Source organism: Symphodus melops, assembly GCF_947650265.1.
Source record: "Symphodus melops genome assembly, chromosome: 2".
Classification (NCBI taxonomy): Eukaryota; Metazoa; Chordata; class Actinopteri; order Labriformes; family Labridae; genus Symphodus; species Symphodus melops.
The window spans coordinates 24,658,813-24,672,367 of NC_136692.1; the positions used below are offsets into that span (position 1 = coordinate 24,658,813).

The 13,555-nt window shown below is 43.5% G+C and overlaps 4 protein-coding genes across 4 annotated transcripts; 1 reads left to right on the plus strand and 3 right to left on the minus strand.

Moving 5' to 3' along the window:
* Positions 1-143: 143 nt before the first annotated feature.
* wfikkn1 (WAP, follistatin/kazal, immunoglobulin, kunitz and netrin domain containing 1) lies at positions 144-2,995 on the minus strand. Its single transcript, XM_079336937.1, has 2 exons — positions 2,144-2,995; positions 144-2,025 (listed from the first exon to the last, which is right to left on the minus strand). The coding sequence occupies exons 1-2, from the start codon at positions 2,399-2,401 to the stop codon at positions 511-513; spliced, it is 1,773 nt and encodes a 590-aa protein (XP_079193063.1). The 5' UTR covers positions 2,402-2,995; the 3' UTR covers positions 144-510.
* Positions 2,996-5,115: 2,120 nt separating this feature from the next.
* LOC306819574 (ras-related protein Rab-40C) lies at positions 5,116-8,347 on the minus strand. Its single transcript, XM_079336943.1, has 6 exons — positions 7,724-8,347; positions 7,569-7,629; positions 7,414-7,474; positions 7,244-7,321; positions 6,804-7,026; positions 5,116-5,883 (listed from the first exon to the last, which is right to left on the minus strand). The coding sequence occupies exons 1-6, from the start codon at positions 7,875-7,877 to the stop codon at positions 5,585-5,587; spliced, it is 876 nt and encodes a 291-aa protein (XP_079193069.1). The 5' UTR covers positions 7,878-8,347; the 3' UTR covers positions 5,116-5,584.
* Positions 8,348-9,075: 728 nt separating this feature from the next.
* On the plus strand, positions 9,076-12,052 carry LOC306819571 (zona pellucida sperm-binding protein 3-like). The gene is made up of 8 exons (XM_079336940.1): positions 9,076-9,794; positions 9,860-9,966; positions 10,077-10,180; positions 10,977-11,157; positions 11,242-11,365; positions 11,441-11,529; positions 11,649-11,722; positions 11,878-12,052. Exons 1-8 carry the CDS (start codon positions 9,138-9,140, stop codon positions 12,012-12,014), a joined length of 1,473 nt encoding a protein of 490 aa, XP_079193066.1. The 5' UTR covers positions 9,076-9,137; the 3' UTR covers positions 12,015-12,052.
* A 3-nt stretch (positions 12,053-12,055) lies between these two features.
* Positions 12,056-13,549, minus strand: LOC306819578 (ras-related protein Rab-40C-like). The gene is given in 6 exon segments (XM_079336950.1): positions 12,056-12,285; positions 12,502-12,579; positions 12,669-12,729; positions 12,821-12,881; positions 12,976-13,005; positions 13,008-13,549. Coding segments are annotated over 6 exon segments (462 nt in total). The 5' UTR covers positions 13,129-13,549; the 3' UTR covers positions 12,056-12,174.
* Between the last annotated feature and the right edge of the window lie 6 nt (positions 13,550-13,555).

The window sequence follows — 13,555 nt, forward strand, 5'->3', positions numbered from 1 at the left end:
GTAGCAGAAGTGCTTTGCAGAGGAAGACATACACGTTAATGTGCTGTTAATAAGACATTTCAGTAATACAGTATAAAAAACATGCTATTTAAAAAAAGACGTACTAATAATAGAGCAAAAAACAGACGAATACAATCGAGGTTATACACTGTAGATGTCCAGAATAGTTTGCATCATAAACTAGGTAAGTTGGTTAGCTTCTGTTGTCGCTACTCTGTTTATCTTATTTTTCAGAATACAAAAATACAGATTAAGAAGTAATATTTCACAGAAACCATATATATTTAAACAAAGTTAAAAAAAAGAGCATTTCAGCAGGACACACCACATCTGGACTTGTGTCGTGACGAATATATATTGTAAATACGAATGACCTCACCTGACTTTAGTAACAAACATATTGGACATATTTTTGTCAAGTAAATAAATATCAGTTTTCACTAAAGCGGTTCAGATGTAAACTCAACGACAGAGCCCCTGTGGGTTAAAGAGTCTCAGTTCTGGGACCTGCTATGCCTCACAGGTCTTTTTACCAAGAACTTCCCGCAGCTTCTTGAGTCTGCGTTCAGTTATGGCTCTTACGTAGCTGTCTGATTGGATGATGGCCATGCCGTCCTGAACCACACCCATCACCAGCAGAGGGTTCTCCTCCATGGTGATGTTGGGGCAGGGGCAGCTCCAGTCTATCTTTGCAATCGTCACCTCAAGGTGTTTGGTGTTGAAGAAAGACAAGTCCATCTTTTCGTCTCTCAGGACCTCCTCTAAGCTAAAGCGAGCTAACCCCGAGTCCAGATCTTCCACCAGCTCTGTCAGGCGCCCCACAATGGCAAAATCACTCCGGCATAAGCTTGGAACCATTTTCCCTTTCACTCTGCAGGTCTTACAAGGTTTCTTTTTGGCTCGAGGGCAGTTTGCCTCACATTCCGTCTTTGTGTGGAAGCTGTTGGCATTCCCATGGCAGCCACCATATGCAAAGGCTTGGCACTGTTTCATGACGGAATTCCAGGCCCAACGTGGCTCCCAGGCCTTGCAGGGGCCCTGGACTGCAGGTAGCAAGCAGATCCCCATCCCTTCTCTCTGACAGGATGCTTTGCACTCCTCAAAAGTCTCAAATCTGTTGCGGCTATCCTCACATCCGCCATTGCTGAACGCCATGCAGGAACCAAGTTTACTGTCATAATACCAGTCAACATGACGCTCACCACTGCACACTCTCACGTCTACTTCTGCCAGGCAGTCTGCAGGGGAGAAAGGGCGCCCCATGGGCATCTCTGGGTCTTCAGAGAAATCATCAGCAGCTCGACGGATGACCGACAGTGGGTAGTCTGCACGAAGAACTCCCACAGAGTTCCGCGCGATGCAGGTGTAGATACCTGTATCCCACACTTGGGCATTGTAAATTACAAGCTGACCAATGTTGGTAATTACCACATTGCCATACATCTGGTCAGGCCTCATGACCAGACGTTCTCGCCGCTCACTCTGCTTCTCCCAGGTCACATCAGGTCTGGGGACTCCAATAACATCACAGTGGAAGCTGACGGTGCCTCCCACGTAGATGGACGAGTGGTGAGGGTTGGAGTACAGTGTGGGGGGGAAAGGGTCCTCCTGGGACGATGTAGGTGTGGGGTTGGTTGTGGTGTCCTGAGGCAGTGGACTAGTGTTAGGCCCCGCAAGGTAGAAGCGGCAAGTGACCACAGTTAAAGTCACCCCTCGGATGCAGGCCTCCGCGTCCATGTAACAGCGGTTGAAGTAGGTGAGGCCATCTGAGGCACAGGTGAAGTTGGGCTCTTTCTCACAGCGGTCTTGGCACTTGCAGATAGGCTGTCCATCCCAGATGTCACATATCGCTCCCTGCTGGCTGCAGATGAAGCCCTCACAGGTAGCTGTGGAGGTGGGGGCATCACTTCCTGTTCCTCCACCCTGCCCGTCTGGCTGGGCAGAGGTGCCATCAGAGAAACGTGCAGCCACACAGCTGTTGAGGCCACACACGTTGGTGCAGCACTTCTCAAAGCCAGCACAGTCCTGCGCAGACATAGTGCAAACATGAAACTGCATTCATACACAACTCATTTTGAAGAATCACACGACAGAACCTTAATGGACAGTTTAACATTTAAGGGGATAATACAAATAAAATCACCTCGTCGACGTCGCATTCCCTCTCGCAGGTGCTCTGTGCATCGACCCAAAGATTGGTATTCAGCTTGTTAGGACAAAATCCTTCATGTTCAACTTTAGATCCTGCCACACTAGCACATAAAGAAAGTTCTGGTAATTTGCAAACGCATAGTATTAAGAAATACGTACGTATCCATCCCAATACAAGTGGATTTGTGTTGGATTCATAATGCACGTTTTTCCTTCCATCCTCCGACAGTTTTAGAGGGTTACTATTCATAATTGCTCTTTTGCATGAGTCGCCCACCAAGTAATTCCATTCCGCCTTCAGATCTTCAAATTCGAAATGAGAGAAGTCGATTTAAACTATGTCCTCCGTTTTGTGCGTAAACATGGTTGATATGGTTTGTTGTGCGCAGAGTTAAGAGTTCAATGCAAAAGAAGAAGACGCGTCATGCGCCAGACTTCCATAAAAGAAAATATATTCCAAAAACGCATCAACATGCGGTCGGGTTGGCTGAAATATACCGTATGCCTTGATAATCAAAACAAAACTCTTGCGACAGTAGGCAAACTCTCATTCAGGTTGATTTCCCCGAACAGCGAAATAAGCCAACGAAAGTGCACAATGAGAGTGAAAGACGCAACATCAGCCTTTCACAGTGTGAATGGAGGTGGAGAGGGCAGCCCCTCATGACCGCCCCCAACCTCGTCCAGTGTCTGAAACTCTTATGAAGCAGCAACATGCGCCAAGCAACTGGACAAACATTGTAAAAAAACATCAAAGAAAACGTGGCACGGTGGTAGAAAGCTGTCCCACCAAGTTTGCGCACACAGCTACACATTCCGGTGAGAAATCCAAAGTTTAATATGTCCAGACAGACTTTAACGCGAGGTGTCATTCATAAATATGTTAATGAGGGATTTTCTTACAGAGATGTTGGAGCTGTGGGTTAAAATGTAATGATCATGTTGAATTGTAGATGTCCAGGTGTTTTAAACAACCCACCACTTCGGCAGATTTGGGTTTTTCTGCACCAATCGAAGGGCAACTTGTAAAAAGTTAAGTGGAGCGCAAAGGGTGAAACACAAACACTGGGCGTGCCAAATCACGTCTAGAAAAACATGTTGTTTACGCCCGTTGTGTCTAGACGTCCCTCGATTTACCACCATCCCTCATTCACACGGAGCTCAGAGATGCCACGGTCAGGTGGGAATGCGTAAAGCGCCACATTTTCAATAGTGTGCGACTCATCTTTGTCCTCGGGCAGCTCTGAGGCGATGAGAAGCAGCAGCCCTCATCTTTTCATGCGAGCTGACCCTGCAACCTTTATGTGACTTTTGACCGCGCCGCATTCAGGCGCTGCACCAATGTGCCGGTTATCCAAAACTGGCCAATACCGAGGGAGCAGCTAATCAATTCAGAACCCCCCCCATCGGTTTTATTGCACTTGAGCTCCGGTGGCCCCGGACTGGACAAAGGGTACGAAATATTCCCACAACGATTGATCAATGTTCGAAGGAAAATGACGCTGCAGCTTAGCACACACATGAGAACACTTGGAGTTGGAGCCTTTATTTTGAGGGCTGACTGTTGCAAATGCAAACACAAGTGATACTTGATTCCGTACAAATCTGCGGACACGCCACTCTGACAGCACTCATTTAAAGTTTACACGTAGTGCTTTTTTCATGTTCACCAACAGTTCTTCTGTCAGAGGGTCTCCAAACTTTACATAAAGTCGAGCGCAGAACAAAGCACGCATCACATGCCGGTGATGATCTTATCACAGTCCTACAGCCAAAACACTGGGAGAGTCCGAGTGGAAATACAGCACGTCAATCTGAGCTGGAAAGAAAAGCAAGATTAATAAGGAAGAAATGGAGTTTTGATGAGATGATCTTCTTTAAAGATCCTCTGACCTTTTAGTTAGTTATGAAACAGACTGAAATGTATATCGATGTCTTTTTAAGAGCTCCAAAATAAAATAAGAGCATCAAAAATCCCATGAACAGCAGGTACAGAGACGAGAGGTACCACTTTGTCCACAGAGGGGAGCAACATTAAAAGACAGGAGATTTTAAGAGACACATTTTATTTATCAAACAAGACCTGCTGTGTGTAAATTCTCAAGTTAATCTGACATAACATGGTTCAGCATTGTTATCCCAACAAATACCCACAATACATTTCCTCCTGCCAGCCAACCCCACTTGGAGAAGACGAATTAGCTTGAGCGTTAAAACTCCACATTCTCCAATAAGATGCAACGTTCACTAAAAATATCAAAGCAGCAAATGTCACCAATCCCTTTCCACCTCAGATTCTTTGAATTACATTTTCTTTTTACAACATGGCCACAGAAGAGAAGATGATTATTGTTTTACATTCATAAATACATAGAAAATACAGATTAAAAAAAACAGTCCAATTAAAAGACCCTTCTCCCCACACACGGTTTACAAATCTCCTTTGAGAACCAAGACACAGCTGCTAAGTGCTGACTGAGCAAACAATCTGTACAGCACCAAGCAACCTCGGAACTGCACAGAGAGAGAGTCGACTTAAATGGATGCTGTCGATGGTCAGAGTGATGATACAACTGAGGATATTAGATTAAGAGGCAGAAATGGCCCGGGAGAGTAAACAGATGTTCAAACCAAAGACTGATGTTGATAGAGGGTCAGTTTATTTGGCGCTAGGATTTAAGGTCAAAATAATAATAATTTTACTGGACAGTTTCCTCACACCAGACTGAACATTTCTCAAGTCTCTTATAGATCCGTTTGGGAAACTAGCCCTGCTTTTCTTGACATTCAATTTAAGTCAGCCTTATTTCACTTGAAGTTAATCTGACTTTTAAATAAGCAGCTCAGCACCCTTGAGGTTGCAAAGGGACATTTACACAGAAGACAAAAAGGTTATAAGACATAAAAATAAGTTGCAGATAAAAGCACATCTCCCAAACATTCAAGACATGACAAGCATAAAAAAAAAAGCTCCTCTCACAGATCAACTACCAAACACAGATCAAGACACGGAGCACACGCAGCTTATTTACAACTTCAAATCCATTTTTAAATACGTTAGTCGTCAATTTCACACAAAAAAAGCAGGCGAATGTCACTCCACTGGTTTGTAGTGTTTTCAGGAGAGGAATAATCCTTGATTCACATCTGTTGGTCCCAGCGAACGCTTGTATTACTTGATCACAGTGAGTCTCTGTAGAAAAGAGTACAGGTAAACAGACACCCACAAGATGGCACCAGTAAGTGCAAAAACAACAGAAACTAGTCCAACCAGCCAAGACTGTTCCAAAGGTCAGTTTAATTTCACTTCTACTTCCATCCCTGGAGAAGATTCCTGTTGGCTCTCCATGCTCCTCGGCTGCCTGACGACCCCTTGGAGCGAGAACACCATTAATCCTGGCCTCATGAAGGAAACCACGAGTCCACTCCTTCACTATGAAATCTTACAGTTCCCTTTGGAGGACGACGAAGAGTTCTTTGGGGGACTCTGTGGAGGCCTGAACGACTTGGATCGTTTGAGGCTGTTTGCTTTGCTCCCGCTGCCACCGCCTGAGCTTGCGCTGTTGGCCACCGAGTAGGAGCGTCCGTGCATCATGACCGCGTTCATGCCGTTGGCCATGGAGAAAGACTTCAGGTGGGACTTGATGGCCACGGGGAGGGGCAGCTTGTCGATGAGGTGCACGGGTGTGCAGGACACGATTGAACGGCAGCAAAGATCTTGGAGGCTGAAGACTGTAAAGCGGGAACAGAGAACATGAGGTCAGAATGGAGGGAAGAGGCTCTACTATAGTTTTCAGTTCATGGTGAAACCGTACAGGCCCGAGTACTCCCAACCGCTGCAGTCTCTGACATCAGTTTGAGTTTCATGCTTTTAGCAATATTTAAGCTTCATCTCCTTAACTCGCTGACTCTTTTGCATTCCATTTTCAAGCTCTCTGGTTGGTAGTGCGGTAACACCTCGCCCTCTTAGACAACTTGACTCGTTTTAACAAGTAGAAGGTGCAAAGTTGACAAAGACTTTGTGAGAAGCTAAAACATGCAGACTAACATGGTACAGTAGTATAAGCTCAATTTGTGCAAAAGCTTCAGCATTGTGGAGGACCGCGATAGTTGCTTAATACGGCTGACTTATTTCTCCGAAACAATCTGCCTTGATCAAACTGGCCTTCACTGGAAACAGAGTCTGTTAAAACGCAGACCGAGCGGGCTGTGGATTATCCACCGTAACAAGCTCGACTGTTTCTGGGAAATCACAAGGTTTTTACTATTTTTGACAAATGAAAGTTATATCCAATGACACAGTCTTATATTTTATAAAAATTGAACAACAACATTTCTGCCGGTTTTTCTCAGTTGTCAGATAGTGGAACTATCGGCAGTACTTCGTAGCTAGAGAGGTGCCAGGGCACTTCCTGAGTACTGCGGAGGAGAGCCCTTGAGCAAAGTCCGAAACCCCCAACCACTCTGGTGCGCTCCGTGTGCAGCAGCCCCACTCTGACATCTCTCCACACGTCCTGTTTGAGAAGCACGTCTCTCAATAACAGAAACCAGAACATCTCTCAGTGATTATGAAAGTAAACAAAAACATCCTTTCCTCCAAACAGAAGACACGAGTCATTATCTGATCAAAGTGGGATGATGAAGCAGCTCACCTCTGTTGGGCTTCCAGAACTTCTCCATCCCGTGCCTCATCAGCACAATGCGGGAAAGTTCAGTGAAGGACTCGATGACGTTAAAGTTGCACAGCGGACTGACCTCAAAGAAAGTCATGCTGTTTTTCTCTGCATAAGCCCTCGCCTGCTCGGTTGGCACCTGCCGCTTAAAAGCCAGGTGGAGCCTGTTGCCCACTAAGATCCTGGGTACACCTGGGGCGTGCTGTTGGGAACAAACAGGAATTAAGCTTTTTTTTGAAGAAGAAGAAATAGTTCCAATTCTACTGAATCCACTAAACATGATTTCTAAAAGCTATTCTACAACCCCTGCACTACTTTTTAGACAAACATTTTTTAATGGCATTGAGACCAATAAGTCCCTGAACTGGCTTTACACAATGTTTTCTGTAGCTCTTCAATGACGCCTTTAATTTCATTACCTCATCAATTTCTCGGATCCAGCGATCAATACCATCAAACGACCACCCATTAGTGATGTCATAGACGAGCAGGATGCCCTGTGAAAGAGTGCAAACACAACTTTGTAATGACATTACATGATTCGATTCACCAGGGAGGCTCACAAGCTGATGATGAGTGAAGTCCTCACCTGAGCTCCACGAGAGTAAGACCTGAAGATTGTGCAGAATCTTCCCTGCCCGGATGTGTCCCTGTTTTTAAACAAACACACACCATCATGTTACAGCTTCACTCAGCTCAGCAGACACTTTTAGCTTGGTTATTTACTGTCACTAAAACACTCACCACAACTCAAGCTTCACTCTTCTTCCATCCAGAAGGATTGTGGTTGTTTTGTAATCAATGCCTAAGATTGAGAGTGATACATACAGCACGTGTTAAAACCAGTTCATCAGTGTTTATAATGTGATCCTGAACAAAGCCTCACAGATAAGACTCACCGCTGCTGTATGCATAGGGGGACTCCACTGATCCGTCCTGTAAACTTTCCAGGATCTCTCCCTTCCCAACGTCGCTGTCTCCGACCAAAAGGAATTTCAGGAGATAATCGTAGCTCTTGACGGGACTGCTCTGGGTCCCCATCATCCCACGCATTGAACCCGGATCACCAGGAGCTCTTTCAGCTCACCAGAAGTCCACGATGTCAAACTCGTAGAGAGGGTCCCTGACAGAGGCTAGTCTGATGTTTACCAACCAGCGATCTGCTCCATGACATCCACGATTCACGATCACATACCTTTATCTCCTCACACAGGTGCATATAAACCTTACCGCTAATGTAACCTTAATATTCACGTTTACAATCAAAACAACCCTCAGTGCTGTTAGCCTGTTAGCTAGTTACCGAAAACAAACTCTATTGCTACAGTCTAGCAACACTCCGGTGATACAAAACCCGACGACGCTGTCGGTTCTTATGTTAAACAATACCCTGCTAAACAAATACGGCTGTTTCACTTGGTTAAATGATGTTAAAAATGCCTCTTCTGCGCTTCCAAGCAATAACGTCTGGTTAGCTTTGAGGACGGCGTTGGAACTTCCGGATAATAACGTCACTAGCTGCGTCAGATCCGGTTTAGATTTTTAAGAAAAATATGTATTTTTTCTTTGATGTGATTGAAACGAGCTGTTGAAAATTAAATTAATTACTAATCTTGTATGGGAAATAATACGGTATCCACTAATATCAATGGAATACATGAACATCCCTAAATAACACACGCACATAAATAACGGACTGAAAGACACATCTGTGAAAGATTATGTTACTTTAATTCTTTGATTTTGTTATGCTTATATTTATGTATGCAGTTGTATAATTCATTGTATGTAGTGTTTTTGGGGTTTTTTTTAGGGTGTGGTTGTTTGTACCTGCCAGTTGTGGTATTCTGTTATTTGTGTGGGCACGTTATTTCAATAAAAAATAATTAAGAAATACAAAAATGAAGATTTAAGTGTTTGTATAGTTGCCTGCTTTAAAGGTGCTTGATAACACAATTTTTAACATTTTTTTATAACACAATCAGGCCTTGTGCACCTTTTTATTTCAAATCAAAGCTTTGTCATTATAATATTTAATGCTGCTACACAGTATTTATTTTGTGAACTTATGCAATGATGTGTTAATCAGCAGGTACAACGATTTATCCACAGATCGTTAAACCTGTCAGGTGGAGCCTGTTTAGGGTGATTATTATTGGTCAGCTGTCGTCGTTTGTCCTTGATTTGCATTTGCAGCAGCTGAAGGAGTTTTCGCTTGATCGCAGGATATAAAAGCAGGTAGATCACTACTGTCATAGTACACTTGTTTAGGTCAGGGCTCAGTGGCTGTGGCAGGTAGTTGCAGTGGACAAAATGACGCGCAAGCATGCTGGTCTTCTGTTTTTGATGTTTTTTTCTGCCTATAGTTATGACTTTAGTGGTAGCCCCGAAAGTGATGACTTGGTAGAAGGTGAATGGGATGGAGGAGTTAGTGATTTAGACTGGGCGAAAATGGAGACAGGAGCTGAAGAAGAAACTTCACCTGATGCCGACTTCTTCAGTGCGTCAGAAGAACCTATGGCAAAGAGTTTTCCGAGGTCTATGACCAGCACCGGTAACGATCTGAGCAATATGTTCGCGTCAGAACATGAGCCGATGACCCAGACCCCTGGTCCGTCAAAACCTAAAGGAAAGAAGTTACCGGGTTTCGTGATTGTTCCAGCCTCCAAGGTCCAGAAGGAGGTGTTCAGGCCAGAAAAGGGTGCCAGACCCGTCCCTAGCTCAGTCAATGACATTTTTTTGACTCCTTCCACTGGTTTCAATGACCCTGCAAGACCACCAGTCAGACGACAGCTGATTGACGTCCTTTGCCTAATTGACCGAATTTATGTGCGAGTCAGGAGAGAGCTTTTTAAGACCATTGATGCTTTCAGGCATTTGAAACTAGGCAGCTGTGCTGTTAACAGTGGAAATAAAGACTACTACTTCCTCCTGTACCTCCTTAAATCTGACTGTGGATTCGACAAAGCGGTTGGTGAAAATATTTTTAATTTCCCCCCCCCATCACTGTCGACTAACATCATGTGTTTCTTCAGTTTTCTGCAGATGGTATAAGAGTTCGAACTACGCTCAGCTTTCAGCCAACCACTCCAGTCTTAAGGGAAAGGCCATTTGCTGTGCCACTGCAGTGTAATTATCCCAGGTAAGATGGATAAAATTAAAATGTTTCAGCAACACTTGGCATACTGTGGCGATCTTAAAATTCTTCACTTTCAAATGTTTTGACGTTGCGTTTCCTCTTGCTTGTTGCAGGTTTTACCGCTCTTACCAAGTTGGCTTCCTCCCAAAAATCAAGGGAAGCTCAGTCTTCAAGGCACTCCAACCATCTAGCGGTGACGTCCTTACTCCTCAAGATGGTATGTATCATTTTGCTGTGAGGTTATTCTTCAAATGGGATGTTTACAGCTCATTGCCTAATCCCAAAGCCTTTATCCAATCGAACTTTATTTGGTTAGCACCTTAAAACAACCACAGCTGACCAGAGTGCTGTAAAATAAAATGCATAACAGCTTACATGAGAGGGAAAAAAACTTCATACAAAATGTCCTTTTTATAAAAAATAAAATGCAAAATATATTAAAAGGCATAAAAACATGAGTTCAGAAATGCAGTAAAAGAAATGTAATCGACATCTTACTGAATGTCAAAAGGCCGAGAAGAGATGGGTATTTATCATAGAAGCTCATTCAATGACTTGTCAGCTAGGAACATTTGATGGGTGCTTTAATCATAACTAAAACTCTCACGCACTTGCTGCTGAAAGTGTTTTTAGAAGTTTTCTCATATCCTTGAACCCTGACGTAAAATTGTGGTGTATGGGGAAACTTGGTGTTTGGAGTGAAACCAATTAATGTTGAAGAGCCTTCAGTCCAAAACTTCAATTTTAGCAAATTCACTTAACTGAGTCGGACGTTTCCTCTGACATTAGTCAAATGCTTTAAAGAAATGTAATCACAACGCCTTATCATCACAAATGTATGAAGCGGCACTACACAAAATGTACAAGCGTTCAGTGTTGGCATGTACAAGTTAATTCGGGTATCCCTCACTGCAGGTTTTTTATTTTTTAAACTCACTTAATCCTTTCATAAATGCAAAGAAGATGCAATTTATTTGTACATGTCAACTCATTCAGTAATGTATTTCCCACAGCATCAGGGAATATAATTACTGGCGAAAAAACCTACACACTGGGCCAGCCGATGTTTTTTGAGGCTAAGCGACCTGGTGGCACTGACTCTGGAAAACACAGGATGTATGTGAAAAAGTGCTTTATAACTGCCTCCAGCGACAGCGAGTCAAGGCCTAAATATACAGTCATTGACAACCATGGGTAAGATTTACATTGAATTATAAGATGGCTATGTTGCTTGCTTGTTGGATCTAAAAGATGCATATATATTTTTTTACTCTGCAGTTGTATGATTGATGGCAAGGTGACTGAGCAATCCAAGTTCCTTCCTGGTGACTCAAAGCTGGCCCAGAAATTCAGCATAGGTGCCATGATTTTCAGCAGTTCAGATTTGTCGTCCCCATCACAGGTATTGTTCCAAACAAGCGAAACAGCTTTTTATAGCAAATAAAATGCATACTGACACTGAAACCATGTCTTTCAGCAACTCTACATGCATTGTCAGCTGTATGTGGGACCACTTGCACCAACTCCAAGTTTGAAGGCCTGCAATTACAATGCATCTACCAAAAAGTGAGTTGACAGAGGCTTGATGTTGACTGGCTCAATCTTGCATTTCAAATACTTCCTCCTAGGGTGTGTTGCTGTTTTCAGATGCCATAGCATCTCTGACAAAACTAATTTGTTTTTAGGTGGCAGGCACTGTATGGTCCTGACTCCGTGTGCACCTGCTGTAGTTCCTCCTGCCCCTCAGACTCAACTCAGGGTAAGTTTACAAGTCATTGGAACTTGGTAATAAAATTTTAATGAAATTCTCTTACTACAGCTTGGCAGGGTTAAAGTAAACGCATGTGTTTATCCCATGAATAAAGCAATCCACTGTAAAATAACGTGCCTTTAAACCAATTTAATTTCTTACAGCTTCTACAACAGTGATCTCCAGTCGGTCTTGGAAGGTGGACTTCAGCCATGTGGAAGAGGATCTGGACGACCCTGACATGGCAGACAAAGACACTTTAGAAAACTGGGAGCATGCCTACGAAAAGATTGTTCTGTAAAGTGACATGATTTTTAAATAAAAGTACTTTATCTTGCATACCTGAAATTTCTATTTAATCATATGGGTAAGGCGACTGCATATTTAAACTTGGGGTTAAATGGAACATTCAGTATTGTCTATGCACTGTTCAATATAGTCCTGTATCACTATGAGCATTTTTAAGCATTTCCTGGAAATGAATAAGCCCTCGCCTGCTCAGTTGGCACCTGCCGCTTAAAAGCCAGGTGGAGCCTGTTGCCCACTAAGATCCTGGGTACACCTGGGGCGTGCTGTTGGGAACAAACAGGAATTAAGCTTTTTTTTTTTTTTTGAAGAAATGGTTCCAATTCTACTGAATCCACTAAACATGATTTCTAAAAGCTATTCTACAACCCCTGCACTACTTTTTAGACAAACATTTTTTAATGGCATTGAGACCAATAAGTCCCTGAACTGGCTTTACACTGTTTTCTGTAGCTCTTCAATGACGCCTTTAATTTCATTACCTCATCAATTTCTCGGATCCAGCGATCAATACCATCAAACGACCACCCATTAGTGATGTCATAGACGAGCAGGATGCCCTGTGAAAGAGTGCAAACACAACTTTGTAATGACATTACATGATTCGATTCACCAGGGAGGCTCACAAGCTGATGAGTGAAGTCCTCGCCTGAGCTCCACGAGAGTAAGACCTGAAGATTGTGCCGAATCTTCCCTGCCCGGATGTGTCCCTGTTTTTAAACAAACACACACCATGTTACAGCTTCACTCAGCTCAGCAGACACTTTTAGCTTGGTTATTTACTGTCACTAAAACACTCACCACAACTCAAGCTTCACTCTTCTTCCATCCAGAAGGATTGTGGTTGTTTTGTAATCAATGCCTAAGATTGAGAGTGATACATACAGCACGTGTTAAAACCAGTTCATCAGTGTTTATAATGTCATCCTGAACAAAGCCTCACAGATAAGACTCACCGCTGCTGTATGCATAGGGGGACTCACTGATCCGTCCTGTAAACTTTCCAGGATCTCTCCCTTCCCAACGTCGCTGTCTCCGACCAAAAGGAATTTCAGGAGATAATCGTAGCTCTTGACGGGACTGCTCTGGGTCCCCATCATCCCACGCATTGAACCCGGATCACCAGGAGCTCTTTCAGCTCACCAGAAGTCCACGATGTCAAACTCGTAGAGAGGGTCCCTGACAGAGGCTAGTCTGATGTTTACCAACCAGCGATCTGCTCCATGACATCCACGATTCACGATCACATACCTTTATCTCCTCACACAGGTGCATATAAACCTTACCGCTAATGTAACCTTAATATTCACGTTTACAATCAAAACAACCCTCAGTGCTGTTAGCCTGTTAGCTAGTTACCGAAAACAAACTCTATTGCTACAGTCTAGCAACACTCCGGTGATACAAAACCCGACGACGCTGTCGGTTCTTATGTTAAACAATACCCTGCTAAACAAATACGGCTGTTTCACTTGGTTAAATGATGTTAAAAATGCCTCTTCTGCGCTTCCAAGCAACAACGTCTGGTTAGCTTTG

What these genes read in the sequence shown, in the direction of transcription:
- LOC306819574 (XM_079336943.1), bottom strand. Translation starts at nt 7,877, where the DNA reads ATGCGTGGGATGATGGGGACCCAGAGCAGTCCCGTCAAGAGCTACGAT. An exon ending in CTTACTCTCGTGGAGCTCAG is followed by an intron (nt 7,322 to 7,413) that starts GTGAGGACTTCA and finishes ACTCTTTCACAG; the next exon opens with GGCATCCTGCTCGTCTATGA. An exon ending in GGATCCGAGAAATTGATGAG is followed by an intron (nt 7,027 to 7,243) that starts GTAATGAAATTA and finishes TGTTCCCAACAG; the next exon opens with CACGCCCCAGGTGTACCCAG.
- LOC306819571 (XM_079336940.1), top strand. Translation starts at nt 9,138, where the DNA reads ATGACGCGCAAGCATGCTGGTCTTCTGTTTTTGATGTTTTTTTCTGCC. An exon ending in CTGCAGTGTAATTATCCCAG is followed by an intron (nt 9,967 to 10,076) that starts GTAAGATGGATA and finishes TGCTTGTTGCAG; the next exon opens with GTTTTACCGCTCTTACCAAG. An exon ending in TACAATGCATCTACCAAAAA is followed by an intron (nt 11,530 to 11,648) that starts GTGAGTTGACAG and finishes ATTTGTTTTTAG; the next exon opens with GTGGCAGGCACTGTATGGTC.
- wfikkn1 (XM_079336937.1), bottom strand. Translation starts at nt 2,401, where the DNA reads ATGAATAGTAACCCTCTAAAACTGTCGGAGGATGGAAGGAAAAACGTG. An exon ending in GGGAATGCGACGTCGACGAG is followed by an intron (nt 2,026 to 2,143) that starts GTGATTTTATTT and finishes ATGTCTGCGCAG; the next exon opens with GACTGTGCTGGCTTTGAGAA.